Genomic DNA, 16745 nt, shown 5'->3' on the forward strand with positions numbered 1-16745 from the left:
TTTTCAGTCCATATGATTTCAAGAGCCCTGAGGATATTCAGGAAAACAAAGAGAGTTTGACCTTCTTGGTAGAAAAGTCTCTGCATTGTTTTCTTCCCTAGAGTATGGGAGTTGTTCTTTATGTCCTTGTCTGTGGAGCTCTGCCCTTTGATGGACCAACGCTTCCGATTTTGAGGCAGAGGGTTCTGGAAGGAAGATTTCGGATTCCATATTTCATGTCAGAAGGTAACAAATTGTTCATCTTACTAATGGTGTTTTACAGTATTTGTGCTCCAAGTGAAATGCCTCGGTAAAAGTTTCTTTTTTTCAAAGAGTTTGGGTGCCAAATAAAGTGACTGAGTCATTTTAAAAGCTATAGAAATAAGCAACCTCCTTTATGTAGGTGAGACAAGTTCCAGCCTTTACTTGCAACTGAGCACAGAACATTTCCCAGATTAAGAGCAGCATGTCTGCTCATTCATTCTGGGTCTGTAAATGTCCCAGGTTTATTTTAGATTTAACGAAGCCCTTTGTAGATACAGATTCACAACCATTTTACTCCAATATGAAACGGATTTTATAAAATTAAAATTTTTTAAATTAAATAAAAAGCCAACTGGCAAAACTCTGCTAAATTCAAATGATATGCCATAATCCCTGCCTGTCATGTCTTGAGATGTTACCTAGACAGCAGTTAACTTTACCCCTTAGTTTCATTTTTGGTTATTAGTCTTAACTCTTCTTTCTACTAAGAGTAGAAGTAATACTCTTCATCGTTAAGAGCATGGATGTGAAGCCAGACTCCCAGACTGCCTGCTTTTCATCCTGAATCCACCAGTTACTGGCCATATGAGTTTCACAAGTTTTATCTCCTCTCTGTGCTTCAATTTCCCCATCTATAACAATAGCTCCTATCCTAGGGATATTACCCGGTTTAATTAATCTGTCAGCCAGGTACGGTGATTTATACCTATAATTCCAGTGGTTTGGGAGGCCAAGGTGGGAGTATCTCTTAAGGCCAGATATTAGAGACCAGCCTGGAAAATATTGCAAGACCCTGCCTCTAACAAAAAAAAAAAATTTTTTTTTCAATTAGCCAGGTGTGGTGGCGTGCACCTATAGTCCTAGCTACTCAGGAAGGTGAGGCAGGAGGATTATTTGCAGTGAGCCATGATTGCATCACTGCATTCCAACCTGGGCAACAGAATGAGACCCTGTCTCTAAAAATAATCATAATTAATAACCATAAGCTATGTAAAGCACTAGTATAGCGCCTGGCTTATAGTAAGAGGAGGTTAGCTTATGTGTGAGTGAAGAGAATCATGTCAACTCAGAGAATATGCTAGTGCTCAAAGTTGCGGCAGTGTGGTTTTCTTGGTGTAATCCAAAGGAATCATATTTTACATACACTTTTCTCAGCTGCAGTGATGTGGAGGAGAACAGCAGCCCACTGGAGAGCTCTCTGCCTCTCCTACAAAGCCTTAGTATATCAGCATTAGATATGACCGAGGATCAATTTATTATTTGCTTGTTCTAGGAATGAGGCTTATTTCATTACTTTAGTGGAAATCAAATTCTGTTTCTAGATATTTTCAGTTGCGAAATTCAGTACAAAGTTTCATTTAGCCCAGAATCTGATAGACCTGTACCCTCTTCTTTTTCTTATTTGTTCACCCTGTGAACTTGACAAATATAAGTAGCCTGTGTGTATTCGTTTATTCGTTTGACCTTCCATTTCCCCATAGAAGATACAACGATTAACAACCTTGTACAAGTCACATGAGTCAAGTAGGTAACCCTGAAGTGCAAGGTGATTTATGTGACTTTTGGAACATGATGTTTTCTGTAGATTGCGAGCACCTTATTCGAAGAATGTTGGTCCTAGATCCATCCAAACGGCTAACCATAGCTCAAATCAGGGAGCATAAATGGATGCTCATTGAAGTTCCTGTCCAGAGACCTGTTCTCTATCCACAAGAGCAAGAAAACGAGCCATCCATCGGGGAGTTTAATGAGCAAGTTCTGCGGTTGATGCACAGCCTTGGAATAGATCAGCAGAAAACCATTGAGGTAAAGTGATCAGAGATTTGACGAAAGGGATTTCAGGGTTCTGCTGCACTTTGTTACCTGAAATTTCGTGCTCACACCTGTCATCCTGGTCTTTTAGCACATGTATCCCCAGCACGTAGGCGTACTGTCCAGTGTTCCCTATTGATGACATCAGACTCTATTTATATTTGCTTTTATCCACCTTCTTAAATTCCTTTCTTTGCCCCATCTGCCATTTATAAAAGACCCAGAAAAGGCAGAGATGGAAGCTTAACAAATACAAGGTAGAAAGTTTCTTCCAAGATGAAGCATGAAGTTTTACATAGATATTTAGCTAGTTTCTATGGAATGTAAATGTGCAGATAGGCAAAGGGCCAAGCAGGAAACAAGAAGGGTAGGTATCAGGTTTAAGAAAGCCAGGGGATTTAGATTGTGAACTGGAGAAACTAAGAAGGCAAAAACAGGTGGGCTCCTGATTTGGAAGTATTAGGGGTCATAGAACTGCAAAGGTCATGAACCTGGAAAATTCCTCTTGGCTTTTATTTCTGTCCTCGAATAGTTAGCATGCTTACAGGATATACATATTTCTAATACTGCTACAATAGTAAAAAAGCAAATGGTGCTTTTGAGGAAGAAACCTAACAAGAAAGAATATCAAATGCCGCCTTGTTTCCTGTGAAAGACCAAGGCTCCAGACTGTGCTGCCTTGCCCCAACCCACATAGCCATAAGTGAAACCAAGCTGACTCTGCTTTGCTCACTGTGCACTCAGTGATGATTTGCTGTACTTGTCCACGAAGTATATCCAGAGCAGTAGCTGGGTGTGCCGATTCCACTGACCTGTGATTTTTGCTGAGAGCGCTCTGCATCCTGGTGCCCTGCACAGCACCCATGCTGACTGTCAGGTGGAATTGGAAGCCAAAGGAGCAGTTGCTTCTCTGTTCCCTCAGTATCTGGGAAAGCTGGCAGGCTAGAGATGTGAGCATTTGGGAAGCAACTTTATTTTCAAGGTTTTAAGAGGGTGGGACTGCAAAAACAAGAGGAAAAAATTACCTAAGAACAGAGTGTCTCTCAGTTTAGCATCCAGATGTCATTCTCCAGCCCAAAATAATCATCAGAAAGTTCTCCACATACTTGAACCATTCACTTCAGAGTTTGCAGTGGTTGGGATTTGTGTTGAAGCTATTGAATTAGAGCCTTAGGCTCTGGTTGCTAATTGACCTTACCCGTTAACAGCTATGAGATGAGGCCATATGACAGCACTGGGGAATGTCTACGTGACAGCAGAAAAATAAATGGATCTTGTTCTTGTAAAAGGGCTGGTCACCGCGCTTAAAGGGATCATCCTTCATATAATTAATTCTAGAGATTGAAGTTTCTGCCTTCCAGTCTCAATTTTGGAGCCGCTTTCATCTTGAGGCACATTTTGGTTTTCACCCTATTTTTAAGAACGCGCAGTTTCTTTCCTTTTATTTTTTAGGCATGTATAGATCATTGCATTGGTCTTTACAGTTGTCTTTACCACTTGTTTTTTCTTTCAGTCTTTGCAGAACAAGAGCTATAACCACTTTGCTGCCATTTATTTCTTGTTGGTGGAGCGCCTGAAATCACATAGGAGCAGTTTCCCAGTGGAGCAGAGACTTGATGGCCGCCAGCGCCGGCCTAGCACTATTGCTGAGCAAACAGTTGCCAAGGTAATGCCCCCTTAGCTGACAGTCTTATCTGTGCATGTGCCTGTTCACGTTTGACAGATTTTTCATCTTAAAGTCCAAAGGGTTAGGATTTCATCCTCTACACTCTGTTTTTCTGTAAAGTTTCTGCCTGTCATTCACTAGATTCTCAGATGCTTTAGCATTTTCTCATTTTTAAGAGTTAACTTTATTTCAAGCAGTTTTTTAAAAGAGGTGTTTCTCTTTTTTATCATTCACTATGTTGAGAATTACTGTAACTAGCCTGTACATTCAGTTCCATTTAACAGATTTTTATTGCAGATTTACCACACGTGAGCTTCTATTCTTAGACACTGTTGGGGGTGGGATATATAAAATACAGTCACTGCCCTCAGAGACATCATGCTATAGAGTGAAGTAAGATGAGATCATAAACAACCATCATTCACAATAGGGAACGATGAGTGCTGTAGTAGAGCCTTCAAGGACCAGGGAGGGGGCACATCTGAACAGGGGAGATGGCATGTAAGACAGATCTCCACAGATGGGTAGGACTTGGTGAGTGGTGAATTGAAGCATTATTGTGAAGAGTTTTGAATGCCAAGGTTAAGAGTTTACTTATAATTCAGGAAGCAACAAGGACGTGCTGAAGGCTGCTAGGCTGAAAAGTGATATGATTCTATCCATGCTTTAAGCTAATTAATCTGGTAGCATTAGGAAGGATGGGTTAGGCAGAGAAAAGAAAAAATTTGGAGAGAGCAGTTGGAAGAGTTTTATAGTAGAGACGAGAAATACTGACGGCTTAAACTAATTGGAAACTAAACTTAAACTAATTGGCACTGTTGGAAATAGAAAAGAAGGGGTAAATGTAAGAACCGTTTCAGAGGTAGACTGTATGAAGTTAGCAGTGGTTTGGAGAGGCAGCTCAGGGTGGTGGTTAGAAGCAGGGACTCTGGAGCAAATCCCAGATTCTGCCACTTCCTGCTATGTGACATTTTAAGTTTCTTAAGGTCTTTTTGTGCCTTAGTTTCCCAAGTGTGTAATGGCAATAATAATAGGATGCTGTGACAATTAAATTAGTTAATCCTTGTAAAATACTATATGCCTGGCACGTAGTAAGTGCTGTGTAAATGCTTGTTAGATAAAGAAATAAATAAATGTTGGGGAGGAAGGGACAACATAAATTAGAGGTGACTCTGTTCTTGAGCCTGGGCCTGAGAATATAGGGGTGGCATTAACTTAGTTGCTTAGGAGGAAGATGTGGATCTTGATCCAAGGAGAGAGGCTGGGGCTAGAGATTTGGGAATTATCCATGTCGAGGTTGAGAAGAATGGTTGGTTAGTATGCTCTATTGACATTCCTGTCCACTTCTGTGAGTAACTGACTTTGTTCAAAGGAAAAATAAGGGCAGAAGACTTTTACTTTTGTATTTCTTTGGCGGTTTTACAAGATTTACAGGAGTATAAAAAATTTTGCATTGGCATCTACAGAGTATGTTTTTAAAAAGGAAATTAACTCTTAATTTTAGTAGGTAAATGGTATATTTTGTTATACATACTTCATATATAAAATGTGAGTATTGATACAGATCTGAGTAAAATAATGTACAAATATAGTTCCAGACACTTGAGTTAGCGTATCTTTGAGCACATGGAAATCTTCAAAGTTGAGTGGTATTGCTTTCAAGACAGAGAAAGGAGAGAAAATGAAAAACATGTAAGATGCCATGGAACCCCTTCCTTCTTTCTTGTAAATACCACTAGACAAAAGGATAGGAAGCTGGAAAGCCCCAGGGCCAGCAGGCTTTCCCTGCCAAGTCTCTTTATTCTTCTTGAACATTGCACAAGTGAGGGAGTGGTGAGGGGTTACATAAACAGTTGTTCCTGAGCACGTGCATATGTTATTGTACACGATATCCTTTCATGTCTAGACTGTGAGCAAATTCCCTAGGATATCTCAAATTTTATTTAATTTGGCTTAGAGTTCAGATACGTAACATGGCTCTTATGTTCGATAACTTTTTAAATTACCAAGCACTGTTCGATAACTTTTTAAATTACCAAGCACTCTGTGTCCTTTTTACTTGATGCATTGACCCAAGTCTCAATGGAAGCTACTTAGTGTAACTGAAAATGCATCTACTAAAAATGGAGTCTTCGGTGCTCAGTCACATGCTTACCTGAGAGCCTTCTGCATGCCGAGTAACAGGCTCCCTCCCCTCAGAGATTTCACATTTTGAGTTTTAGTGTTGAACTTGTTAAAAAATGGATTTCAATCTTTATGGATATATATGTGCCTAAAGTAAAGCCTTCTCACTTTAATTCTTTTGATGTTCTAATTTGTTTTAAGGAAGTGGCAAATCACTTGTTTCTTGATATAGTAGCAAGAAACTGAGAAAATAACATGATTCAGCTAATACAAAGTTAACCTGAGCCATGGAATCATGGAGACCTCGGGTTCCACACCAAGCTGAGTGAGTTCAGGCAAGTCAGCATCTTTGACCTCCTGTGCCCATAAATACAAAGTGGGAACAGCAATATGTACTTTGTTAGACTGCTACCAAGATAAAATGAGTTAACCTATACCAGGAGTTCAGTTAGACAAATAGAGCACTTATGTGCCAGGCACAGTCCTAGCCATTGTGGCTTCACAAGTACACAGGAAATAGTCCCTCCCCTTGAGAAGTTCATAGTCTAGATCTCTACCGGCTGGATTTGACGGCGTGATGTCTCACAGGAAGTTCTCTGCTCCCAGACATGGGTCCCTCAACTTCCTGCCTCGGAAGTGCAGCAGCAGGCATCTTGGGAAGGTGAAGAGTTTCCCCAAGGATGACCCTTCCAAGCCAGTCCACCTCACAGCCTTCCTGGGATACAAGGCTGGCATGACCCATATCGTGCAGGAGGTCAGCAGGCCAGGATCCAAGGTGAACAAGAAGGAGGTGGTGGAGGCTGTGACCATTGTGAAGACGCCACCCATAGTGGTTGTGGGCATTGTGGGCTACGTGGAAACTCCTCGAGGCCTCCGGACCTTCAAGACTGTCTTCGCCAAGCATATCAGCAATGAGTGCAAAAGGCGTTTCTATAAGAACTAGCATAAATCTAAGAAGACGGCCTTCAACCAGGTACTGCAGGAAATGGCAGGATGAGGATGGCAAGAAGCAGCTGGAGAAGAACTTCAGCAGCATGAAGAAATACTGCCAAGTCATCCACGTCATTGCCCAACCCAGATGCGCCTGCTTCCTCTGCGCCAGAAAAAGGCCCACCTGATGGAGATCCAGGTGAATGGAGGCACCGTGTCCGAAAAGCTGGACTGGGCCCGCGAAAGGCTGGAGCTGCAGGTACCTGTGAACCAAGTGTTTGGGGAGTACAAGATGATTGATGTCATCGGGATGACCAAGGGCAAAGGCTACAAAGGGGTCACCAGTCATTGGCACACCAAGAAGTTGCCCCGCAAGACCCACCGAGGCCTGCGCAAGGTGGCCTGTATGGGGGCATGGCATCCTGCCCATGTGGCCTTCCCTGTGGCACATGCTGGGCAGAAAGGCTACTATCACCGCACTGAGATCAACAAGATCTGTAAGATCGGCCAGGGCTACCTTATCAAGGACGGCAAGCTGATCAAGAACAGTGCCTCCACCGACTATGACCTGTCTGACAAGAGCATCAACCCTCTGGGTGGCTTTGTCCACTATGGTGAAGTGACCAATGACTTTGTCACGCTGAAAGGCTGTATGGTGGGAACGCTCCGCAAGTCCTCGCTGGTTCAGACCAAGCGGCAGGCTCTGGAGAAGATCGACCTTAAGTTCATTGATACCACCTCCAAGTTTGGCCATGGCCGCTTCCAGACCATGGAGGAGAAGAAAGCATTCATGGGACCACTCAAGAAAGACCAAATTGCAAAGGAAGAAGCCTAATGCCAGGAACAGATTTTGCAGCTGATGGGGTCTCAAAGTTATTTTCCACTGAGAAGAAAAAAAAAGTTCATAGTCTAGTTACAAAGTACCCATTATGGCCGGGCACAGTTGCTCACACCTATAATCTCAACACTTTGGGAGGCCAAGGCGAGCAGATCACTTGAGCTCAGGAGTTCTAGACCAGCCTGGGCAACACGGTGAAACCCCATCTCTGCTAAAAATAGAAAAATTAGCCAGGCATGGTGGCATGTGCCTGTAATCCCAGCAATGTGGGAGGCTGAGGCAGGAGAATCACTTGAACCCAGGAGGCAGAGGTTGCAGTGAGCCAAGATCACACCACTGCACTCCAGTCTGGGTGACACAGCAAGGTTCTGTCCTAAAAAGTAAAAATTAAAAAAAATTCAGTACCCATTGTTATTATTTAGACAACAGTGGGATTCCCATTTTAGATCTGGAGTGCTTATGTTTGCTGTATAACATGCAGGAAGTATGAGATCTAGTTGAGTTCAGACTATTTAGAAAAAATGTGTCATATCTTTTTCTCATAAATTCTAAACACTAGTTTTGGTGTGGTTGGTGGGGAGGTTTTGTTTTGTTTTTGAGATGGGGTCTCACTGTGTCACCGAGGCCGGAGCACAGAGGCAATCACAGCTCACTCTAGCCTCTATCTCCTGGGCTCAGGCAATTCTCCCACCTTAGCTTCCCAAGTAGCTGGGACCACAAGTGCACGCCACCATGCCCAGCTAATTATTTTTTTTTATTTTTTGTAGAGATAAGGTCTTGCTGTGTTGCCTAGGCTGGTCTCGAACTCCTGGGCTCAAGCGATCCTCCTACCCTGGCCTCCCAAAGTGTTGGGATTGCAGGATCTGATGAAGGTCACACAGTTTAGTGAGACACCACACCTGGCCTAACCACTGGCTCTAACAGTTCTTCTGCTGCAAGTTTCCATCATCTGTAGACAAACAAGAATGAAATAATTACCTCCAGTTCTTTAATTACTGTTTAGAGTCTGCCCTTCACAGCTATAAGAAAAAGCGTTGGACTTGTTTGCTAGGGTTGCCACAACAAAATACCGCAGACCTAGTGGCTTAAACAGCGGAAATCATTTTCTCACAGTTCTTGAGGCTGGAAATCAGGATGAGGGTTCCATGAGGATTGCTACCTGGTGAGGCCTCTCTTCTCGGCTTGTAGCTGGCTATCTTTTCACTGTGTCCTCACATGGCTTTCTTTTTCTGCCCAAGTGTGGAGAGAAAGATCTCTGATGTCTCTTCCTCGTCTTATGAGGACACCCACTGTGTGTGAGCAGGACCCCACCCTTAGGACCTCATTTAACCTTAATTAACTTCTTCTAGGCCCTGTCTCCAGATATAGCCACATTAGTAGTGAGGGGCTCAACTTGTGAATTTTGGCAGGACATAGTTCAGGTCATAACAAGTATTTGCCTATTGGGATAGTAACGATTTTCCCATAGGAAAGAACATGATTGTCATTTTAATGGTTCTGGAAAGCACAGAGTCCAAAGAAGAGATTCAGAGCAATAAACATGTGTTCTAAAAAGTTATCTCAATTGGTTGGACACAACATTGCGTATTGACACTCTTAAAGAATGTCTTGGCCGGGCGCGGTGGCTCACACCTGTAATCCCAGCACTTTGGGAGGCCAAGGTGGGCGGATCATGAGATCAGGAGTTCGAGACCAGCCTGGCCTGCATGGTGAAATCCCATTTCTACTAAAAATACAAAAAATTAGCGGGGCGTGGTGGAGCACACCTGTAGTCCCAGTTACTCGGGAGGCTGAAGCAGGAAAATTGCTTGAACCTGGCAGGCAGAGGTTGCAGTGAGCCAAGATCATGCCATTGCACTCCAGCCTGGGCAACAGAGCAAGACTGTGTAAAGAATAATAATAAAAATAAAAAGAATATCTTGATAATATCTGCTTCCTTGGGTTATTAATTGACCATCTATTTATTTAACATATGCTAATCAGCTGTGTAATGCTGAGCATGCCATTTGTATATTTATACCCTGTCTTACTCCAAAAAGACTTCCTTAGTCCCCTCAGTGATTGCAAGACTCCTAAAACCCACCTTATTTCCTAGGAAGTGATTGCCACAACAAAAAGCATTTTTCCTTTATCCTATTCGTTATTCCTCTAACCAGGTCCACAGTCAGTTGTAGCAGTCTAGGTAGGATGTGAAAGCTATCAAGGACACGTGCTGTGCTTGGTCTGGCACAGCAGCGTGCAGCCATTTAAGGCGTACGAGCTAGTGAGAGTCAGGGACTGAGAAGGCGCATCGTGTCATAGCACACGGGCATCTCATTTCCATACAATACCCTCGGTCATGCTTTGCCTTAATAATTTAGACTGCCTTCATAGAGAAGGAGCAGTATAATAAAGATGGGAAGTAGAAATCAATCTTCAGTCTCATCCTTTGATTGAAAAGCTAATGATGGGGGTAAGAATAATGTAGCAAATATACTTTAGTGGGAAGTTTAAATTTTACATAGTGACTAGATAAAAATTTTGCATAGTAGCTAGATAAATTGATTTAAATTCCTGATGTTTGAAAGGAAAAAGTTGTTTAACCTCAGAGGTGGCACACAATACAAGCTTGAGGAATGACAATACAAGGAAAGCTATTTCTTTCTCACACTCTGAATGGCATGCAGTTTTGTATGTGTGTGTTTGTTCACGTGTTTGTTTGGGGGCATCCATACCGTACTGACACTTTGCTAATGTGACTTTATTCTTTATCTTATACAGTATAGCCAGTGATATTAATATTGCAGTATACCAAATATAAAGTATGTTGAAAATCTATTCAGAATATATTCAAATATAAAGTATATTTCTAACATATCCTCCCATCCTTGAAAACCATCAACCTGAGACTCTAACTGGAAACCGTTAGTATCTTAGAACGAGACTGCATTCAGTTGCAGTCTAATTCTTACATTCTTGTGGTCAATTGGAGGCTTTAGGAAGAAGAGGAAAGAAAGAATTGATGTTACTGACTTAAGCACATCACATGTCACCTTTTACAATCCTGACCTCACTGTGAAGCTGGCATTGTGCTCCTTCATAGTTGAAGAAGATAAGTTTCAGGAAAGCTAGGAAACCTGATTAAGGTCACACAATTTGTAAGTGATGGAGCCAGGAATCAAACTCAGGTCTTGGGAGAGGAGAAGCTAGAATCTCATACCATTTTGTCCCTTGGATTTGTTTGAATTTAAAATTCACCATTTTATATCCCTTGAAATAACTATAACCGGTAAAATATAGCCATCCTTCTGCCTTTTACAGTCTCATGTGATGATTGTTTTCTCAGATGTTGTGTAGTGTCTGTTATGTTCAAAACACAGCTAATAAATTATTCTGGTAGTTCTGAAGGACGGTGATGAAAGGATCATTCAGCAGCTTTGAAATCAATCTTTGCCAGTTCTCATAAGGAAAGATTCCCTTTTCAATGATTTTTTAAAAGAAGCATTTGTCATGCTTGTTTCCCTAGAGTAGTTAACAAAGGAGACATGAGAACAGACTTCAAGCCATCAGGAGCTTTCTATAGTAGGTTGCCTTCAAAAACATAGCTTGCAGTCAGCGTCTCTCTTTCCACTGGGCCAACAGGCTGAGTCCAGGCTGTGCATCTCCTTGAAGGAAGGAAGATGTTCCTATCACCCCACATGACTGCTGCTTCCCTTTCTTCCTCTTCGCATACACCCTTGCCAGTAAATGTGTATCATCTCACCTACACCAGAAAGGCGGGTGGGGCGGGCAGAGACAGCACTGACTTCGGCGTCCCTTGTATTGTAGTTACTTGTGGGGGGGTGTGTATCTGTCCCTGGTTCAATTTTGAGTTCCTAGGACTTTATCTGTCTGGGTATTATATTTAAAGAAAGAGACAAATAGGTTTGTTGAATTGAATTAGGAAGATTCTTGATTCCCCACAAAAGCTAGCTTTCTTGTCACCTGCATAAAAGTTTCTTGTCACCTGCATCCCCTCACGAGGCAGAAATGAAATTCTGTACAACCTCTTTCAGAGTAATTGATTGCTGAGTCTGCTTCACTACCTGCACCGTATACATATTTCACCAAATCTTTCTGGAGTTTCCAATAAATAAATATTCATTCTTTAATTGCCACAGGAAGAATTATTTTATTCTTAGAACTTTGTGTATTTATAGAGAAGGTATTCATGTTCCCAAACTGTCTGTTCTTGCCATATTTACAGGCACAGACTGTGGGGCTCCCAGTGACCATGCATTCACCCAACATGAGGCTGCTGCGATCCACCCTCCTTCCCCAGGCAGCCAACATGGAGGCCTTTTCATTTCCAGCATCTGGCTGTCAGGCGGAGGCAGCATTCATGGAAGAAGAGTGTGTGGACACCCCAAAGGTACAGCTGTGTTTGAGATTCTCAGAGCCTGCAGTTTGGCGAGAGATTTCAGTTTGGTCCCCGAGTGTTGTATTTAGTTTTACTGAGCTTCATCATTTCTTTACATCACTTGGGAGTGATGTTTCTGTGGAGACAAACCTAAGAACAGGAGCCAGGCTCAACTCCTGTCAGTGTCTGTCAGTCATTTGACATTACATCATTCGTCAGACCTCGTGGCTTCTCTCTGAAAGTCCCTCCTCATCTTTCTCCCTCAGCAGTTCCTTCTCTCTTCAAGTTTCCAGATCTCTCACAAGTGTTTGAGCTTTTTTTTTTTTTTTTTCTAACGAATTCTGAAAACAGAAAATTAACTTTCATGCCAAATTGGGCTTTGCCTATTTGATTACTATTACCTCTCTTCTGCTTAGAACACTTTAGGTACAAAATGATGGGCCATCTTTTGTGATCAGTTATACATGTTTTTTTGTCCAATTTGGAAATGTTTCAAAGTTAGTGTGCTGGGCCAGGCGAAGTGGCTCACACCTGTAATCCCAGCACTTTGGAGAGACCAAGGTAGGTGGATCACGAGGTCAGAAGTTCGAGACCAGCCTGGCCAATATGGTGAAACCCTGTCTCTGATAAAAATACATAAATTAGCCAGGCGTGGTGGTGGGCGCCTATAATCCCAGCTACTTGGGAGGCTAAGGCAGGAGAATCGCTTGAACCTGGGAGGCAGAGGTTGCAGGTAGCCGAGATCCTGCCATTGTACTCTAGCCTAGGCAACAAGAGCAAGCAAGACTCTGTCTAAAGAAAAAGATATATATATATTATGATCGGTGACTTAAGGAAGTATAAATCAGAATGAGACCAGAAAGAGGCAGGGAAGTTGCTTTTAGCTGTTTGATCAGGAAAGTCCAGGTTAACTGTCAGAGCTGGGGATTAAGAGGCAGGTAGACCCAGGATGGTGGTTAGAAACTGGGGCGTGGCATGATGTCTGCATCAGAGGCAAAACTAATAAAGCAAGTACTAGGGAAACCTAAGTCCGTCTCCATAGTGGGGGGTTCAGATGGTCTGAGGAAAAGGGCATACGCTGGGAAGCTGTGTGAGATGAAGATGGAAGAGGTTAGCATTGAACGGCAAGCCAAGAAATTTAGATGTTTTCTCTAAGCGAGTGCTTTCAATGTGGGGATAGGTTTCAGTATCAGTTGAAACAACTAAAGGACCAATTGTTAGGGTAGCAGGAGACTGTTGAAGATATTTGAGCAAGGAAGCTCTGTGATCCGTGTTGCACACCAGAAAATCAGCCTGCAAATCACACTGTGTGCACCGGAGCACAGGAGAGACTGGTGACCAGGAAGACAGGTTAGAGCATGTCCAGGAGGGAGGTGATGGGGCCTAAACTAGGATAGTGTGGCCATGAACCCAGAGGGGAGGGGATGACAGAAATGAGATCCTGCGGATAAAATTGATAGAATACTGAGGTCTAGGGAGAAGTCCAAACCAATAACAAGATTTTGAGCTTAGACGGAGGGTGAAAGGAATGGGGAACTAAAGGCAAGGCAGAGTCAAGAAGGCCGACCATGAGTTCAGCCAGGTGTCGCCCGCAGCAGGCAGCTCAGTGCGATGCTACCACAAGCCGGTGTGGAGCGAGTCGTTGACCACGAGGATTTAGCATCTGGGCCCCTGAGACAAGTCCACTGCCTGGGGGCAGTCTTTCTTCCCTGCCTGTGGTTGCTACTACAGTCCCACTCGGAAATTTAGACATGAATTAGGGCAGTGTCATTCATTTATTTTAAAGGTGTAATTCCCTCAAAAGAATTAAAATGCAGTTGACTGAAGGCCTGTCTGTGAGGGCGTCAGGCCTAAAACACAGACTGGGCACTGACTGCTGTATTATATAGGGCAAGCTATTTTTAAAGCTTGTGATTGTTCCTGTAGCCAGGAAACAGGCAGGAAATGAATGATTTTGCAAAAGATATAGACAGGAGCTAGATGGTATATGTGCATTTGTAGGAAGAGCAGTGCCACGCTGGAGCTGGCCACCCACACAGGCAATGCCACGCTGGCACTCAGCCAGGCCAGACATCCTCTGGGCTTCTTTGTGGGCTGTTTTATTTATGTCAGCAAAACGGCTTGTCCCTCTTCCCTTCCTAGGACCTCTTTTTCGGGCCCATAAATAAGTACACGCACACACAGGAAAACTCTCAGATAGAGACATGGTTCCATTTTTGTTGATTCCGCCTCCTGCGCCTTTACTGTAACACCCGTCTGTTGTTTTCTGATTGATGCTTCATAGCTGCATGTACTGACACTTTCATTTCTCCTTTCAGCTGGGGACAGGTATTGTGCATGTCAAAGAGACTTCAGCTCTCCTTACCTCCCAGAAACCTTCAGTGCTTAAAACTGTCAGTAAAATCCCTTAGAGAGTCTGAATGGAAACTCTGGTTTGCAGTTTCAAAAAAAAAAATAGTGCCTTTCTGAGATAGTCACCCAGCTCTAGGTAAGAATGGTTGGATCAAGCACCCAAACAGGAACTGAGATCCACAGGTGACATGGCCATATGGGGGGGCAGATGCATAGACCCTGCAGAATAAATCTTTCTTCTTTGAGAGTTTTTTTTCCTCAAAATAATGAATTTTTTTATACATGCATATATACACATAGGAGTCATTTTTAGCTTTTTTTTTTTTTTTTGGAGACAGAGTTTCACTCTTGTCACCCAGACTGGAGTGCAATGACTCAATCTCAGCCCACTGCAACCTCCACCTCCTGGGTTCAAGTGATTCTTCTGCCTCAGCTTCCTGAGTAGCTATGATTACAGGTGCCCACCACCACACCGGGCTAAGTTTTGTACTTTTAGTAGAGATAGGGTTTTGCCATGTTGCCCAAGCTGGTCTCAAACTCCTGACCTCAGGTGATCCGCCTGCCTCGGCCTCCCAAAGTGCAGGGATTATAGGCGTGAGCCACCACACCCAGCCCATTTTTAGCATTTTTATTAGAACTATAATAAAAGGATTTTCCAGATTACCCCCTTCATAACTGAATAGCAGAAGGGAAGTGGGAGGGTAAACCCTGAAAATGCAGGTATAGTGGAGGTGTTTCGTGTCTACTTACATTGTTTAATCACTTTTTTATGACAAAGGTAGTTAGTACACGTCAGGTCTGAAAAGGATATACATCTGGCAGGGCACGTGGCTCATGCCTGTAATCCCAGCACTTTGGGAGGCTGGGTGGATCACCTGAGGTCAGGAGTTTGAGACCAAATTGGGCAACATAGCAAACCCCAAATCTACTAAAAATTAGCTGGGCATGGTGGCGCATGCCTGTAATCCCAGCTACTCAGGAGGCTGAGGCAGGAGAATCACTTGAACCTGGGAAGTGGAGGTTGCAGTGAGCCAAGATTGCACCACTGCACTCCAGGCTAGGTGACAGAGCAAGACTCTGTCTCACAAAAAAAAAAGAGAAAAGAAAAAGAGAAAAATCAGATAAATGAAAAATCAGGCCATTGTTTTCTAGCTGTCCGAGGATAAAATTGAATTCAGCAAACATTTTGTAACAAAAGACATAATTCCTCTTGTAGTCTAGATGAGAAAATAAATGTATAAATGACAATTTTAAGTAAAACCATAAATTGAGGGGTACTGCCAGGCATTTTGAGTGACTCAGTAAAAATATTAAGGAAAAAAAAAAACCTGCTTGAAGAGAAACACTGAACAGCCAGCTGACAGAATGAGAACATTTTTTCAATCTGTCCATCTAACAAAGGGCTAATATCCAGAGTCCATAAAGAACTTACACAAATTTACAAGAAAAAAGCAAATAACCCCATTAAAAAGTGGGCAGAGGACACAGACACTGAAAAAAGCTTAACGCACAATTTACAAGAAAAAAGCAAATAACCCCATTAAAAAGTGGGCAGAGGACACAGACACTGAAAAAAGCTTAACGTCACTGATCGTTAGAGAAACGCAAATCAAAACCACAGTGAGACCGTCTCACACCAGTCAGAATGGCGATCATTAAAAAAGTCAAGAACAACAGATACTGGCCTGGTTACAGAGAGAAAGGAACACTTTTACACTGTTGATGGGAGTGTAAATTAGTTCAATCATTGTGGAAGACAGTGTGGCAATTCCTCAAAGATCTAGAAGCAGAAATCCCATTTGACCCAGCAGTCCCATTGCTGGGTATATACCCAAAGGAATATAACTCATTCTATTATAAAGACACGTGCATGAGTCTGTTCGTTGCAGCACTACTCTTAAGAGCAAAAACATGGAATCAACCCAAATGCTCATCAATGATAGACTGGGTAAAGAAAATGTGGCACATATACGCTATGGAATACTATGCAGCCATGGAAAGGAATGAGATCATGTCCTCTGCAGGGACATGGTTGGAGCTGGAAGCCATCAGTAAACTAATGCGGGAACAGAAAGCCAAACACATGTTCTCACATATAAGTGGGAGCTGAATGGACACATGGAGGGCAACAACACAAACTGGGGCCTGTTAGGGGGGGCGGGGGAGGGAGAGCATCAGGAAGAATAGCTAATGCATGCCAGGCTTCATACCTAGGTGATGGGTTGATAGGTGCAGCAAACCACCATGGCACACGTTTACCTATGTAACAAACCTGCACATCCTGCAGCTATACCCTGGAAGTTAAAAGTTGAAGGAGGAGGAAAAAGAAAGAACCTGCTTGTATGGCTTATCCTATAAGAAATGTCTGGTAAAATTTTGATGGAGGCTGTGAGTGTAAGGAT

General features: G+C 42.8%; 1 protein-coding gene and 1 pseudogene across 1 annotated transcript in view; both read left to right on the forward strand.

Moving 5' to 3' along the window:
• SIK2 (salt inducible kinase 2) overlaps positions 1-16745 on the forward strand; it is a 119846-nt gene that overhangs the window by 95003 nt on the left and 8098 nt on the right. Inside the window, exons 6-9 of the mRNA XM_035264495.3 lie at positions 102-225; positions 1829-2049; positions 3569-3721; positions 11839-12003. Coding sequence (XP_035120386.3) covers positions 102-225; positions 1829-2049; positions 3569-3721; positions 11839-12003 — 663 coding nt within the window. The remainder of the gene's footprint in view (positions 1-101; positions 226-1828; positions 2050-3568; positions 3722-11838; positions 12004-16745) is intronic.
• On the forward strand, positions 6287-7735 carry LOC144578036 (large ribosomal subunit protein uL3 pseudogene; annotated as a pseudogene).

The sequence above is a fragment of the Callithrix jacchus genome, chromosome 10 (genome assembly GCF_049354715.1).
Source record: "Callithrix jacchus isolate 240 chromosome 10, calJac240_pri, whole genome shotgun sequence".
Taxonomy (NCBI): domain Eukaryota; kingdom Metazoa; phylum Chordata; class Mammalia; order Primates; family Cebidae; genus Callithrix; species Callithrix jacchus.